The sequence below is a fragment of the Leucoraja erinacea genome, chromosome 10 (genome assembly GCF_028641065.1).
Source record: "Leucoraja erinacea ecotype New England chromosome 10, Leri_hhj_1, whole genome shotgun sequence".
NCBI lineage: Eukaryota > Metazoa > Chordata > Chondrichthyes > Rajiformes > Rajidae > Leucoraja > Leucoraja erinaceus.
The window spans coordinates 59,520,994-59,538,430 of NC_073386.1; the positions used below are offsets into that span (position 1 = coordinate 59,520,994).

Here is a 17,437-nt window from a genome sequence, read left to right on the forward strand (position 1 = left end):
GTATTACCCGACATCAGGCAAATAAAGGGCAGCGCAGCGGTAGAGTTGCTGCCTCACAGCGCCAGAGATCCGGGTTCGATCCTGACTACGGGTGCTGTCTCTACGGAGTTTGCACGCTCTCCCCGTGACCTGCATGGGTTTTCTCTGTGATCTTCAATTTCCTCCAGCACTCTAAAGACGTACAGGCTTATATGTTAATTGATTTGGTGTAAATGTTAATTGTCCCGGGCGGGTGTAGGGTAGTGTTAATGTGTGGGGGTCGCTGGTCGGCATGGACTCGGTGGGCCGAAGGGCCTGTTTTCGCGCAGTATCTCTAAACTAAACTGAACTTTTTCAAAAAGAAGCTGCCTAACTCATTGAGTTCCTCCAGCACTTTGGCTTTTGTTCAAAGCTTCAACATCTGCAGTATCTCTTGTCTCTGTTTCTATTTCTGCTTTCCAGTGCTATAATTCCCCTTTTTGCATTGAAAGGCCAAGTAAGTCTCTTGTTCTGAAGAAGGGTTTCGGCCCGAAACGTTGCCTTATTTCCTTCGCTCCATAGATGCTGCCGCACCCGCTGAGTTTCTCCAGCATTTTTGTCTACCTCTTGTTCCAGAAATGTATTCCCTAAAATGATCATTTTGAAACAAAGATGACGGTCAAACTTTGGTTTGAGCAGTAATTTAGTGAACTGTGGGAGTAATCCAGACGTACTTCTGTTCAATTTGCCAGAACTGTGCCACCTCTCGGCCGTCGAGCTCCTTGACCAGCTCCAGACCTGCCAGCTCACCCGTGACAGGCTCCGAGAGTCTCGCCAAGGACGAGATTGCAGACGGAGTCAACCTGCAGGGCATTTGCAAGATGTCCTTCTACGACAACAGTGTCATATACGAAAATACAACTGCTGCGAATGAAAGTGAGTTCCCTTCTAACTGCACCTTTAGAACTCCAATCCATGTTAGGAGATCGATGAGGCCACATTTAGTCATGTGTTCAGTTTTTGTCACCCTGTTATCCGAAAGATGTTGTCAAGCTGGAAAGGATGCAAAAATGATTTACAAGAATGTTGCCAGGAATCGAAATCCTGAGCTATGGGGAGAGGTTGAGCAGGCTGGGACTTTATTCCTTAGTATGCAGGAGGATGAGGGGTGATCTTACAGAGGTGTATAAGATGATAAGGGGAATAAATAAGGTAAATGAAAAGTATTTTATCAAGAGTTCAGGAATCAAGAACTAGAGGACATGGGGTGAGAGGGGAAAGATTGAATAGGAACCTGAGTGGTCATTTCATCTGCCAGAGGAGATAGTTGAGGCAGGGACTATCACAAGGTTTAAGAAGTATTTGGGCAGGTACATGGATCGTACAGGTTTAGAGAGATATGGTACTTGTGTAGATGGGGAATGTTGGTTGGCGTGGGCAAGTTGGGCTGAAGGTAGTGTATCCACACTGTGGGGCTGTGATTTTAGTCAAGGTTTTTGCCACCTTTCCCTGATGTTTGACGTCAAGGATTAGATTCTGTGGACATGACGATACAGATGCTGTCAGCAATGGCCATCAGTACACTATAGGATGGACAACAATAGTCGCGCACTCCTAGTCAGCAGTTCTGACTTCTTGTGGGGAAAAAGTGAGGTTTAGTAAATCAGCAGATTATTTGCCATATGGAATAGATTATGTACTTCATGTAGTAAACTTACTTTAGATCAATTTTTCCTGGAGAATTGATAACTGTTGTATGATGCAGAGAAACATATGGGCCATTAGATTAGATAATAATATCACTGGTCGGCTTGGACACGTTGGCAGGGCCTGTTTCTGCCCTATATTTCTAAAGTCTATCTGTATCTCTAAACTGTATCTCTAAAGCCCATTCCTTCACCCTTCAGAGATGCTGCCTGCCCCGCTGAGTTACTCCAGCATTTTGTGTCTGCCTTCTCTGAAGACCAATGTCTAAATGCTGAATCACAATTTGCAGTGGGTTGGGCGGTAATGTCAAAGATATTGGAGTTTGTACAAAAACTGTGCTCCTTGTAAAACATGTTCTCCTTTCCTATTCTGCCTCGTACCCTCCCCCTCGCGCCCCCCTGCCTCTGTATCCCCCTGCCTCTGAGATGTGGATGTAGGGCCCACTCACCCTGGTGTTTGTCCAAGGTCCAGGATGGTACAGGCAATCTGCAATCTTCCGTTGTACTTCCATTGTTCCATTCCAAACTTCCCAGGGTCTCAAGGGCCTTTAACAGACCCGTTGTAGTCGAGGGTAAAAGGGACCCCGACTGTCCGTTCAGGTGAGGCAGAGGTTAACTTGCACATCCTTCAACCTCATCTACTGTATCCGTTGTTCAAGATGTGGACTCTTATACATCAGCGAGACCAAACGTAGACTGGGCGATCGTTTCGCTGAACACCTTCGCTCAGTCCACCTGAACCTACCTGATCTCCCGGCTGCCAAACACTTTAATTCTCCTTCCCATTCCCACACAGACCTTTCTGTCCTAGGCCTCCTCCATTGTCAGTTAGGCTAAACGCAAATTGGAGGAACAGCATCTCATATTTCGCTTGGGCAACTTACAGCCCAGTGGTATGAATATTGATTTCTCTAACTTCAAGAACCTCCTCCTTTCCCCCTCTCTCCATCCCTCCCCCACCCATGTCACACCAGCTTCTCGTTCACACCTAGCAAACAGCCAACAATGGCCTGTTTCCTTTATCATCGTTGCATTTTTGCATATCTTTCACTCATTTGTTCTCTGTCTCTCTACATTACCGTATGTATCTCTCGTTTCCTTCTTATAGAAACATATAGAATTATAAAAGGACAGGACAAGCTAGATGCAGGAAAAATGTTCCCAATGTTGGGCCAGTCCAGAACCAGGGGCCACAGTCTTAGAATAAAGGGGAGGCCATTTAAGACTGAGGTGAGAAAAAAACTCTTTCACCCAGAGAGTTGTGAATTTGTGGAATTCCCTGCCACAGAGGGCAGTGGAGGCCAAATCAGTGGATGGATTTAAGAGAGAGTTAGATAGAGGTCTAGGGGCTAGTGGGATCAAGGGATATGGGGAGAAGGCAGGAACGGGTTATTGATAGGGGACGATCAGCCATGATCACAATGAATGGCGGTGCTGGCTCAAAGGGACGAATGGCCTCCTCCTGCACCTATTTTCTATGTTTCTATGTGTCCCTTGCACCCGACTCTCAGTCTGAAGAAGGGTCTAGACCTGAAACGCCACCCATTCCTTCTGTCCCGCTGTTACTCCAGCATTTTGTGTCTATCTTCAGGGTAAAAAGACCGCTCCTTTGTGAATATCTAGAGCACCACGATCCCAAGGTGACTGCCGCTGGGGAGTAATCGACACCATTTCCTTTGTAGGAGCCACATTACACACTGTTTACTGCTTTAGCTTTAACGTTTGTATATTTGCCTCATCTAAACGTGGGCTATTTTCTAAATGAAAGACTTCTTTTATGGCTACAAGGAAATAATACTTGAGAATAATGGCCAATTCGAAACTAAATCTGCTAGCATTCTGAAAAAAGTTGAAGGGAACATAGCTTTTGAAAATAATCAATAATCCTTGTTACGGAGATCTCTGGGGCCTTTTATTTGCTTTGCAGTCCCTGTGATGTACTCTGATATTTAAAGCCCAGTTTTAATTCTGATAGAAGCTAGTTTGGGAAACAAGTAACCAACAACATGCCTCTCCCTGGGGGGAGTTTTACTCATCTGATGCACCTCAATACTCAGAGCAGATGGTATTTGTTGCGTTCAGCAGCATTTCAAATGCTTAACCCTCTTGCCAGACAACAGTGCCAAACAGGTCTGGCTCCACTGGTATTGGAATATCTCGATAGTTTTGTGTAGGAAGGAACTGCAGATGCAGGTTTAAACCGAAGATAGACCCAAAAAGCTGGAGTAACTCAACGGGTCAGGCAGCATCCCTGGAGAAAATGAATAGGTGACGTTTCGGGCCGAGACCCTTCCTCAGACAGTCGAGACCTGAAACGTCACCTTTTCCTTTTCTCGAGAGGTGTAGGCTGACCCGCTGAGTCACTCCAGCTTTTTGTGTCTATCAGTAGTTCTGTGAATGGGGCTTGTCTCTCCCCCCATCGATGCTGCCTGGTTACGTCAGGCCCGGTTTACTCTCGGCAAGCACGACTGGCTTTATGAATCGGTACTAAGTGTATGACACGGCTCATCATGGAAAGATCTCTGGATTCCCTGGCAATGGAGAGGGTATATCAGGTGGAACATTATGGGGCATGTGCAGGTTGGTGCTTGTGGGTCATTCCCACCTCTGACTGTAACCTGGAAGAGGGGGACTAATTCCGATGTTGCCACCCACAGAGTTGGTTCATCCTCTCAATGGGTGGAGGGGTTGGATACAGTCCATATCTGGCTCCTCTGCATTGCACAAACTCCAACCCAACCAGCATGGTCCCAGTCCATTGACTTACATTAGGAGTTCAGCGAAGATGTTTTGAAGCAATTATTGCAAATGAATATTGATATTCTCGATCCTATCATTTTGATGTGTTTCATTAAAGTTCGATATACGTTATTTCTACAGTGTCTGAATATCTACAAAATCATGAGAAGAATAGATCGGGCAAATGCACAGAGCCTCTTGCTCCAACGTCGGGGAACTGAGAACCAGAGGATACAGGTTGAAGGTGGAGGGGGAAAAATTTAAAAGGAACCCGAGGGGCAACTTTTTTACACACAGGGTGGTGGGTGTATGGAACAAGATGCTGGAAGAAATATATGAGGCAGGACTATCACAAAATTTAAGTAACATGTGGACAGGTACATGGATAGTACAGGTTTAGAGGGATATGGGTCAAACGCAGGCAGCAAGGACTTGTATAGATGGGGCATGTTGGTTGCCATGGTGTACGTTGGGCTGAAGGGCCTGTTTCCACGTTCTATCACTCTTTGAATGTCTATCTGCAACTGGGATGGAGTGGGTTTGCCCTGCCTGAAACTAACTCAGTGTTTGTAGCACCCTCTGCTTCTTAGCATGGCTATTGTAGCAAGATGCACGATATGGTGGGGTGGGGGTGGGGGGCATCGGAGTGGCAGCTGTAGTAGACCACAGGAACCCACAGAAGGTGTTGAGCGTAATCAGCCTCGTTGGCCTACGAGTGAAACTCTGCTGAGGACCCACAGTGCCGAGATCGGGTGTGTGCTCGCTCGTTATCATGCCTTTAATCAAGTGATTTTAGTTTTTTGTATGCCACATGAGGTATCGTTGTGTCAGTCAGCCGGCCCACAATCTCGTGTGGGATTGTGCATGATATCAGGAGCCAGGTTTGAACAAAGACAGAAACAGCGATACAACGAAGAAACGATGTATAAAACCATGAGGGGAAGAGATCGGGTCGATGCACGGAGTCTCTTGTCAAGAGTAGGGGAATCAAGGACCAGAAGAAATAGGTTTAAGGTGAAGGGGAAAGATTTAATAGGATCCTGAGGGGTAACTTTTTCACAGAGAGGGTGGTGAGTGTATGGAACAAGCTGCCAGAGGAGGTATGTGTTCAAGTGAGCAACACCGGAAATTGGAGGAACAGCACCTCATATTCCGCCTGGGCAGCTTGCATCCTGATGGCATGAACGTTGAATTCTCCCAATTTTGCTAGCCCTTGCTGTCTCCTCCCATCCCCCCCGCCCTCGTGCTCCTCCTCCTCCCTTTTTCCTTCCTTCTCCCCCCCATCAGTCTGAAGAAGGGTTTCGGCCCGAAACGTCGCCTATTTCCTTCGCTCCATAGATGCTGCTGCACCCGCTGAGTTTCTCCAGCAATTTTGTGTGCCAGAGGAGGTAGTTGAGGCTGGGAATATCCCAACATTTAAGAAACAGTTAGACAAGCAAAGTGGTAGGATAGGTTTGGAGGGATATGGACCCGGCACAGGCAGGAGGGACTAGTGTAGCTGGGACATGTTAGCCAGTGTGGGCAAGTTGGGCTGAAGGGCCTGAATCCACATTGCATCACTCTAAATAGCTGCAGTCCCTGCAAGGCTCGGTGCTGGGACCGTAGCTATTTACAATATACATCAATGATTTGGATGTAGGGATTCAAAGTAATATTAGCAAATTTGCAGATGACGCAAAGCTGGGTGGCAGTGTGAACTGTGGGATATGGGGAGAAGGCAGGAACGGGGTACTGATCGGGGATGATCAGCCATGATCACATTGAATGGCGGTGCTGGCTTGAAGGGTCGAATGGCCTACTGCTGCACCTATTGTCTATTGTCTATTATTTTGGGGGGTGACCTTAGTACATTGGTTCTGAATGGAACTTGTTATTTCGAACCAGTGAGTGAACTACAGGCACAGGCAGCATTTCACTGGAGGTAACGGACAGAAGGGTGCATCAATTATTTGTACTAAGGTGGCCCACTAACAAAGCAGATAAAAGGTGCTCCTTTCACTAGCACTCAACCTGCTTCCATTTAGTTGAGGCAGGGAATATCGCAACGTTTAAGGTACATGGATAGGACAGGTTTAGAGGGAAATGGGCCAAACGCAGGCAGGGGACATGTTGGCTGGTGTGGGCAAGTTGGGCCGAAGGGCCTGTTTCCACGCTGTTTGACTATAACTCGATTTGTTGAACCTTTCTGATCCTTTGACATTCACCTGTAGCCTGTGGTTCAGGGCAGCTCCAGGTGCCTGATGGCGATGGTGCTACAGGTGTGTCACTATCTCATCGGCTTCAGACTCAGATCATCCCGATGTCACAGCGAGAGAGGTGTACAGTGTGTCTCTCGAGCCTATTCTGTTTGGGGTAATAGAGGGTTAATACAGAACCCATCTAACAATCGTGTCTTTAAAGCATGGAGTAACTCAGTGGGACAGGCAGCATCTCTGGAGGAGAGGAATGGGTGATGTTTCGGGTCGAGACCCTTCTTCAGACTCAACCTGAAACGTCACCCATTCCTTCTCTCCAGAGATACGGCCTGTCCCACTGAGTTACTCCAGCATTTTGTATCTTATCTGCGGTTTAAACCAGCATCTGCAGTTCCTTCCTACAACCTACAAACCTGTACGTCTGTGGTGTTTGAGTGGAAAACAGAGATCCCAGAGAAAAGCCACACATTTGCATGTTTAAAAGTATACAATTTTGGATAACCATATAACCATATAACAATTACAGCACGGAAACAGGTCATCTCGGCCCTACAAGTTTGTGCCGAACACTTATATTCCCCTAGTCCCATCTACCTGCACTCAGACCATAACCCTCCATTCCCTTCCCATCCATGTACCTATCCAATTTATTTTAAATGATAAAAACGAACCTGCCTCCACCACTTCCACTGGAAGCTCATTCCACACAGCCACCACTCTCTGAGTAACGAAGTTCCCCTCATGTTACCTAGCTGTGGATAGAGTTTTGTATTCTACACATTCTGGATCGCGGGGAAAATGTGCTGCCATCTGCCCCTCCAGCAAACACCTCTTGGTCCCTGCATTTGGGCCATTCCCGTTCCCTCCATAATCCCTCCATAACATTTCCATCCATGGACCTGCATCATTCCCAATAATGCTTCAATCACCCTGTTGTAATGCCGTCAACTCAGCCTCCTTGAGTCTGATTGGCATCAACGGTGCATGTCTCCACTTCTCAATGGACATGACCATCTGTGGCAATAAAATGATGCATCTGAACCAGTCTCCAAAATATTCAACACAGACCCAGTTCAACGCATACAATTTCTCAGGAAGATCAAAGCTCATTACACTGGTAGCTATTAAAATGTATGATAGCATGGAAGGCAATTATCTGAGACTGTACACATTTCATCAGATTATTTGTGAGTTTAATCACTTCCCTTAAGAAACCAATTCTAAGACTGCCGTGCGCAGCACAACTGCCTGAACAATGTGAATGTGTTTTGAATTATATCGGTGGTGGAGAAAATTGCATAATGAGGCCAGAGCAGGGCTAGAGGGGTCTGTGGTGTTCTGACGCAATCAGAGTCCTGTGGGGACAACATACACTATACACAAAAATAAAATATGAAACTCATTTCCTGTCCTTAATTTACCTTCCCTGCAAAATGGACGCTTTCCAGTTGAAAAAGTCGATGTGTTGATGCTCTTGGATGCTTCTCGCTGGTCATTCCTAAGGCAGCCATTCGGATGTGGGCAAAAGTGACCAACAGTCATTTCATCCTTCGAGCGAGAGAAGCAGACAAGCGGGGAATCTCGGTCACCGCTAGCATTCATGCCCCTGTCCCACTTAGGAAACCTGAACGGAAACCTCAAAAAGCCTGGCAGTATCATCAAAGACCCACACCATCCTGGCCACACACTCATCTCCCTGCTACCTTCAGGTAGAAGGTACAGGAGCCTGAAGACTGCAACAACCAGGTTCAGGAATAGCTACTTCCCCACAGCCATCAGGCTATTAAACCTGGCTCAGACAAAACTCTGATTATTAATAACCACTTTCTGTTATTTGCACTTTACCAGTTTATTTATTCATGTGTGTGTATATTTATATCATGGTATATGGACACATTTATCTGTTTTGTAGTAAATGCCTACTATGTTCTGTGTGCTTAAGCAAAGCAAGAATTTCATTGTCCTATGCAGGGACACATGACAATAAACTCACTTGAACTTGAACTGGAGACTTTCTATCCCACCCAAGGTTTCCGTGAGGTTCCCGGAGGTTTTTGTCAGTCTCCCTATCTGCTTCCACTACCTGCAACCTCCGGCAACCACCTGCAACCTTGGGGTGCAAAGTCTCCAGAGGTTTCCGTTCAGGTTTCTAAGTGGGACAGAGGCATTAGGTTGTAACAAAGGTTATCAAGTCACAGGAACAGCACCTCATATTTTGCTAGGGCAGCTTACAACCCAGCGGTATCAATATTGATTTCTCTAACTTGAAGTAACTCTTGCTTTCCCTCTCTCTCTCTGTCCCTCCCCCACCCTAGTTCTCTGACTAGGTCTACTGTCCTCCTGATTAAATATGACTGAGTGAATGCCTCGTTGTCAACTTCCCCTCAGCTAACAATCTACATTTCCTTTATCATCATCTTTGATCTGTCGATTTCAAATCTTAGCCTTCCATATCTCGAGACTCCCTTGTCCCCTGACTCTCAGTCTGAAGAAGGGTCTCGACCTGAAACGTCGCCCATTCCTTCTCTCCAGAGATGCTGCCTGTCCCGCTGAGTTACTCCAGCATTTTGTGTCTATCATAGAGTTATACAACATGGGGACAGGCCCATCGGCCCAACTCATCCATGCTATCCTTAACTCAGATAGTGCCCTGTGCTTGTATTTGGCCCATATCCCTCCAAACCTTTTCCATCCATGTACCTGTCGAAATGTCTTTTCAACATCATAATTGCACCTGTTCTTACAACGCCTATTCATAAATCGCTAGAATTTAGAAGATTGAGGGGGGATCTCATAGAAACTTACAAAATTCTTAAGGGGTTGGACAGGATAGATGCAGGAAGATTGTTCCCCATGTTGAGGAAGTCCAGAACAAGGGGTCACAGTTTAAGGATAAGGGATTAGGACCGAGATGAGAAAAATATTTTTCACACAGAGAGTGGTGAATCTCTGGAACTCTCTGCCACAGAAGGTAGTTGAGGCCAGTTCATTGGCTATATTTAAGAGGGAGTTAGATGTCGCTAAAGGGATCAGGGGGTATGGAGAGAAGGCAGGTACAGGATACTGAGTTGGGTGACCAGCCATGATCATATTGAATGGTGGTGCAGGCTCGAAGGGCCGAATGGCCTACTCCTGCACCTATTTTCTATGTTTCTATGAAGTAGGACATTGTGAAGTGCCAAGTCAATCTTATGGTTGGCATGGGAGGTTTTAACAAGTAACAAGTAACAAGTAGCCTTTATTGTCATTCAGACCTTGCGGTCTGAACGAAATTTAGTTGCCTTGCAGTCCTACATATAGTAAAAATGACAAAACACACAATAAACACAAATTAACATCCACCACAGTGAGTTCACCAGGCACCTCCTCACTGTGGTGGAAGGCAAAAGTCTTAAGTCTTTGTCTCATCCCTTCTTATTCTCCCTCTGTGCCGAGGCCGCTGCCGCTGTCCCAGCCGCCGCTGTCGTCCACTGGGCCCGCGGTCGGGTCGAGTGGCCGCTGCCGCCGGAACGTGCCCCAGCTCCGAGTTCTGGTCGCCGCTGTCCCAGCTCCGAGGCCGCCAGCTCCGCCATTAGGCCTCGGCGCAGGCGGAGACGGGGGATACGACAAAAGAAGTCGCAAAAACGTGTTCCCCCCCCACATACACAACATAATAAACCAAAAATCAACTACACAGGACAAAAGAACAACACAAAAAAAGGAAAATAAAACAGACAGAATGCAGGCGAGACGCAGCTGCTAAGGCAGCACCGCCATCTTTTTGCTTGTTACCTTGGGAAGAATCTGCTCTGACTATTGAGCAGTGCCTCAAAGAATGCAACAAAAGTGAGTCTGTTACTGATCAGCCAGTAAACGCTGTAATGAATTCCCCTGCATCGTTTACACTTGGTTTATTATAACTATGCCTTTTGAACAAATTACTTGATCACCCCCCTCCCGCAGTCTGACCCTGTAGCTCTGCTGATGTATCTTTTTACAGTTGGTATCCAATTTCCTTTTGAAAGTTATCACTGAAGCTGGTTCCACCACCAGTTCAGGTGGTGAATTCTAAACCAGGTCCATGTGTCTGGAGATTTGCCCCTGGAGACAGTTTTGACCGGATGGTTAGGAAGGAACCAACAGATTCCTGCAATACTTTGGCAGCAGAACCTCACTGAACAACTGGGACTTTGGTGTGAAGATAGACACAGAGTGCTGGAGTAACTCAGCGGGTCAGGCAGCATCTCTGGAGAGAAGGAATGGGTGACGTTTCGGGTCGAGAGTTTCTTCGGACTGAGAGATATAGACGGTGATGTCGAGAGATATAGAACAAATGAATGAAAGATACGCAAAAAAGTAACGATGATCAGGGAAACAGGCTGTTGTTACCTGTGGGCTAGGTGAAAATGAGTTACAGACAATGAAACTCACCAGGGTGACTATGAAGCCGGTACAACTCGGGTGAGGGAGGGACACAGAGAGAGAGAGAGAGAGAGAGAGAGAGAGGGGATGCAAGGATTACTTGAAGTTAGCGAGATCACAGGTGAAAAATGAAATGCTGTTCCTCCAATTTGCGCTGGGCCTCACTCTGACAAAGTAGGAGACCGAGGACAGAAATGTCAGTGTGGGTACACAAAATTGCTGGAGAAACTCAGCGGGTACAGCAGCATTTATGGGGTGAAGGAAATAGGCGATGTTTCGGGCCGAAACCCTTCTTCAGACCCTGTCAGTGTGGGAATGGGAGACTGTTTCGCAACTGGTAGATCAGGTGGGTCCAGGTGGACTTCATTTCCAAATCAGGAAGTGACAAACTTGCTGATGGATTTCCAGCCACCATGGTTGGTTGATTTTGCGGCACCGAGCAGCTGGGTGGAGTGTGGGCTTCCTGGGATTCTGTGTAGGCTGCGGTTAGGCTCAGCGTAGGGTTACTCTAATGGATCAATCACACAGGGAGGATGAAAGGCAAGAAGGTCTCGACGTGGAACGTCACCTTAGTTTAGTTTAGTCTAGTGTGGTTTAGTTTTGTTTAGCTTCCTTTAGTTTAGTTTACAGATACAGTGTGGAAACAGGCCCTTCGGCCCACCGAGTCTGCACCGACCTATAATCCTCACACATTAACACTATCCTGCACTAGGGACAATTTTTTAACATTTATACCAAGCCAATTAATCTACAAACCTACACGCCTTTGGATTATGGTGCGGAAACCGGTTCTCGTAGAAAACCCACACGGGTCACGGGGAGAACGTGCAAACTCCAGACAGACAAACATCCGTAGCCAGGATCGAACCTGGGTCTCTGGCGTTGTAAGCTCTACCAATGCGCCACCTTGCCACCCCGTCACCTCTTCATGTTCTCCATGGATGCTGCCTGACCCGCTGAGCTACTCCAGCACTTTGTGTCCTATTTTGGTCAAAATGACTTTATTGGTTGCAGAGAACATGACAAGGCCCTGTGATGAGGAATGGCACCAGGGAAGCTCTTTCTCTTTGGGCAAGTTTCAGAGAATGATCCAAGTATTTGCAGCTTATTTTTCATCAGCAGAAAGTTTGGGTATAATTCAGGTCCCATAAATGAATGTGAGGAGTGTAGATGTGACAATAGTATTTGGCTCAACCATGGTGGAGTAAAGGGCCTGTCCCACTTTCACCACCTAATTCACCACCTTTTTTACTCGTGGACATTTTTCATCAGGCTAGAAAAACGCCCCGACCTACTTGATGCCACGAGTACCTACGACTAGCATCACGGCCCGCTACGACCTCCTACCGATCTCCTACGACCTCGTGACGACCATGAGTATGAGTCAAGGGCAAACTCGGCAGAGGTCGTGAATTAGGTCGTGAAAGTGGGACATGGGCTGCAGCCTCTGAACTCTTTATTTGCATTCAATAGACAATAGACAACAGGTGCAGGAGTAGGCCATTCGGCCCTTCGAGCCAGCACCGCCATTCAATGTGATCATGGCTGATCATCCCCAATCAGTACCCCGTTCCTGCCTTCTCCCCATTTCCCCTGACTCCGCTATCTTTAAGAGCCCTATCTAGCTCTCTCTTGAAAGCATCCAGAGAACCTGCCTCCACTGCCCTCTGAGGCAGAGAATTCCACACACTCACCACTCTCTGTGAGAGTGGTCTGAGATTTCACCCTTAATTATTTTCATTTACAAGATTATAATTAAATCACAGAATCCCTAATGCTGGGATTGTACATGCTTTGGAAAGGCTGGTCTTGACGGCAATGTCCTCCTGCATTCTTTGATAGGATTTGCTTCACTCTGTGTGTTATTGCAAACAAATAAATAAATGATTTTACAGAATGCATAATTAACAACCAAACTACAGTATAAGAGACTGGCCACTAGTTCCGTGAGAACACGCCCTGGGTGTAGTCTAATTTAGAAGAATCCCCAGGAATGACAAGTACCGCAACAAACAATGAAGCTTAATAAAATAAATTGTTTGACCTCAGATTCAGTTTCCTAAGGGGACTGTTAATTTTAAGCCCAAACTAGCTTTAAACTTCCCCTCTTTGTCAACTGTTTGACAGCTGGTTTCTGCAACTCTGGCTTTAATTGTAGCTAAGTTACAGTAAATAGTGTGTCATGACCACTGTGTCTTCATAGTTGCCACATTCACCCCATTTCCAGTTCATTCCTCTTCATCTAATAATTGCACTTATCTCAGCGTAAGAATTAACCTGCAGTTGCCCAGTGATTAACGGGAGAAATATGCCAGAATTGTATCATCAGAAGAATTAAAAGTCAGTGGGACTTGTAGAGTCATTGAGCAAGGGTTCCCAACCTGGGGTAAAGTTACCCTCAGAGGGTACGTTTTGCCTACCCAGGGGGTAAATTTGTTGATTCTGGATTTGTACATATTGTACATATTGTACAATATTGTACATATTGGTTCTGTTCATTACTAGTCATCCAATATTTTGTGTACTTTTTTGAAATAAATAGTTTTAAAAGCTTTTTTTTTTTTCAAATGTAAGCATTTTTAAGTTATTGTTCCTTTATTTGTTTTGCATTAAGAGTTATTAGAGAAACTAGTTGAATCTAGTGGTACATAGTTTATGAGATTTATATTTAACAATCTCAATATGTCACGTTTCCGATAGTGTCCCAAGCTGACCAGATTTTCATGATACGTTGCCATTGTTGCAGGGAAAGTTGTAAAACCAGGCTCATGTAACCAGTGGATATGCACGAGTCAGTGTGGATTCACAAATTCACAAGTTATAGGTGTAGAATTAGGCCATTCGGCCCATCAAGCACATTATGCCATTCAATCATGGCTGATCTCTGCCACTGAATCCCATTCTCCTGCTTTCTCCACACAACCCTTGACACCCGTTCTAATCAAGAACAAGTCTATCTTTGCCTTAAAAATATCCACTGACTTGGCCTCCAAAGCCCTCTGTGGCAATGAGTTCCACAGATTGACTACCCTCTGGTTAAAGAAGTTTCTCCTCACCTCCTTTATAAAAGAGCGCCCTTTAATTCTGAGGCTTTGACTCAGACTATGATTCTAGACTCTCCCACCAGTGGAAACATCCTTTCCACATCCACTCTATCTGTGCCTTTCATTATTCTGTAAGTTTCAATGAGGTTCCCCCCTCAATGTTCTAAACTCCAGCAAGTAGAGGCCCAGTGCTGTTAAACGCTTATCATATGCTACCCCAATAATTCCTGGAATTATTCTTGGAAACCTCCTCTGGACCCTCTCCAGAGCCAGCACAACCCAAATTTGCTCACAGTGGTCCAAATGCGGCCTGACCAGCGCTTTATAGAGCCTCAGCTCGCTGGGAATACACCAGTCTCGTACACTCACAGTGCCACAGATTCAGCCGGTTTCTATAACACTCAGATGGTCATCGAAACATATAAGATTGTTAAGGGCTTGGACACGCTAGAGGCAGGAAACATGTTCCCGATGTTGGGGGAGTCAAGATCCAGGGGCCACAGTTTAAGAATAAGGAGTAAGCCATTTAGAACAGAGATGAGGAAACACTTTTTCTCACAGAGAGTGGCGATTTTGTGGAATTCTCTGGATGCTTTCAGGAGAGAGCTAGATTGGGCTCTTAAAAATAGCGGAGTCAGGGGATATGGGGAGAAGGCAGGAACGGGGTAATGATTGGGGATGATCAGCCATGCTCGAAGGCCCAAATGGCCTACTCCTGCACCTATTGTCTATTGTCTGTGGATTATCCACCTCTATCAATTAATACTCTGCTCACACATTCCCCCCGATGCACAATGGTTATAATGTGTAGGAAGGAACTGCAGATGCTGGTTTACACCGAAGATAGACACAAAATACTGGAGTAACTCAGCGGGGCAGGCAGCCTCTCTGCAGAGGAATGGGTGCCATTTCGGGTCTGAAGAAGGGTCTCGACCCGAAACGTCACCCATTCCTTCTCTCCAGAGATGCTGCCTGTCCCGCTGAGTTACTCCAGCATTTTGTGTCTCATAACGGTCATAAATTTTATATTCTCATACAATATTGTTGCCACTTAAAAACAAATATTTAAATTCTCCTAAATATTTTAAATCTTACCTGGAAATGTTTTTTTTTTTTTTTCTCACTGGCCGTAAAACTGTATTAAAATATATAATTTGGTTCTGTTGGGCGTAATGTTTGTATCTTTGTGAGCAAGTAGGATGTCAGTGAGAATATGTGGAGAACATGGGTGAGATGGTGCTGGGGATACCCAGCCTACAGTGTCCCTGGGTCTAGGTGGCAGGGCTGAGATGACAACCATAGAAACATATAAATAGGTGCAGGAGGAGGCCATTCGGCACTTCTAGCCAGCACCGTCATTCAATATGATCATGGCTGATCATCCAAAATCAGTATCCCTTCCCTGCTTTCTCCCCATATCCCTTGATTCCATTCGCTCTAAGAGCTATATCGAACTCTCTTTTGAAAACATCCGGTGAATTAGCCTCCACTACCTCCTGTGGCAGAAAATTCCACAGGTTCTCATCTCTCTGGGTGAAAAGGTTTTTCCTTATCTCAGTCCTTAATTGTCAACGCCTTATTCTTAAACTGTGACCCCTGATTCTGGACACCCCTGATATCGGGAAAACTTTTCCTGCATCTAGCCTGTCTAATCCCTTAAAAATGTTATATGTTTCTCTAAGATATCCTCTCATCCTTCTGACATCCCATGATGAGGTCTGACCTCCCATGAAGAAGATAAGGCTGAGCAGCTAGATGTTCTCAGTCACAGAGTACATTCATCGTCTCATATTGTCTGAAACATGGACATTTCATTTCAGGCAGCTGATTGTTGTCACCTTCTCTGAGCTAAGAGCTGCATCTCTTTTGATGTCTTGTTTTCACACCTTAGCCTTCCTTATCTTTGTGTCTTCCTCTTCCCTGACTCTCAGTCTGAAGAAGGGTCTCGAACCGAAACATCACCCATTCCCTCTCTCCAGAGGTGCTGCCTGGCCCGCTGAGTCACTCCAGCATTTTCGCCCGTCGAGCATGGTCTCCGCACAACTTGATACGGCTCCAGCGATCGAAGTGGGACCGGCCCCGCGAGGCCGTACGGCTCAAGCGACCATGTTAGGTCGTGCTTGCCGCATGGAGTCGCATGCTCATGGGACAGGCCCTTTACCTTCACACAGTTGACTTTGAATCATTTCCCTCTGGAAGGTGACTCCGGATTGTCAAAGCTGCCACAGCCAGACATAAAATCCACAAGTAGTTGCTCTACTCAACAGCCAAAAATCTGTAGCCTCCGTTTGATCTGGTCTTTTGTTGGTTCACATGCTTGATCAATGGTGTTTTATCATTAATGTTTTATTATTATTAATGTTTAGTGTTTTCTGAGTCATTCGTAACTGTCACAGTGTGTCATGTTGTTACTTGTGGGCGGAGCACCAAGGCAAATTCCTTGTATGTGAATACTTGGCCAATAAACTTATTTACTTACTTTACTTACTTAATTACTTGAACAATGGTGGTTCCAATTGTAAATGCCAGCTCCAACCAGCGAAATCTGTCGATATTATTCCATATTTCTCCATGTAAAGCACTTAAAAACACAACCTAATCAGGCTGTCATCCCAGTGAAAATCCATATTGTGGAGACGCAGTATAGAGTGCATCTGCTGCCCAGAAAATATGTCTTTATTGTCTTCTAGCACCAGTTAAAACCACAATTAATCAGAGTTATTGGTTCTGCTTTCAAATGCAAACCAGTGATTTATTTACATACTGTAGACCAGGACAATGCAAAGGACATGTAAGGCCTGCTCATTCAGTGCCGGGTTCTGGTTTTAACACGGATGTAGATAATGGCCATCATGGTAACTCTGCACCTTTTGCATTCGCTTCAGTGTAGCTGTGTCTTTTGCACCATTTCTGCTTTGAAGCTCCTTTCATCTGACTCCTTTCATCCGACATTGTGCCAATCTGGTCCTGAAATAATTGCAGCAGTGCAGCTAGATGAATGTGACATAGTTGAGAACTAACAGCATGTCAGCCTCTGTTTCTGTGGAAGGCTATAGATCAGGGAAGGGAATATGCCAGAGTTGGGTGGGTGACGGGGGAATAACATCCCTTTCTCCTCCATCGACAGGGGTAATAACTCCTGACTCTCTGGGGAGAAATTGCAAAAAGCAATAGCCAGGAGCTGTGAAGCAATGCCTGGAGGAGAATTGAAAGTTAATGCTCTTCTATTTTTTTTTTTTTTGTGTCGGGAGTTGCAGTTCAGTGTCATTGTTTCAAACTATCCATAAATGTTATGTTAGCGTTAAATCCTCTCGTGTTCCCGGCCCCACTTTGCAGACGGAGAATGCAAAGTTGGCACTGCAAGGATGAGCCCTGCCAGTCAGTTTCCCAGTCA

The 17,437-nt window shown here is 45.7% G+C and overlaps 1 protein-coding gene across 1 annotated transcript in view; it reads left to right on the plus strand.

Moving 5' to 3' along the window:
* LOC129700667 (adhesion G-protein coupled receptor D2) overlaps positions 1 to 17,437 on the plus strand; it is a 311,685-nt gene that overhangs the window by 199,279 nt on the left and 94,969 nt on the right. Inside the window, exon 23 of the mRNA XM_055641248.1 lies at positions 711 to 894. Coding sequence (XP_055497223.1) covers positions 711 to 894 — 184 coding nt within the window. The remainder of the gene's footprint in view (positions 1 to 710; positions 895 to 17,437) is intronic.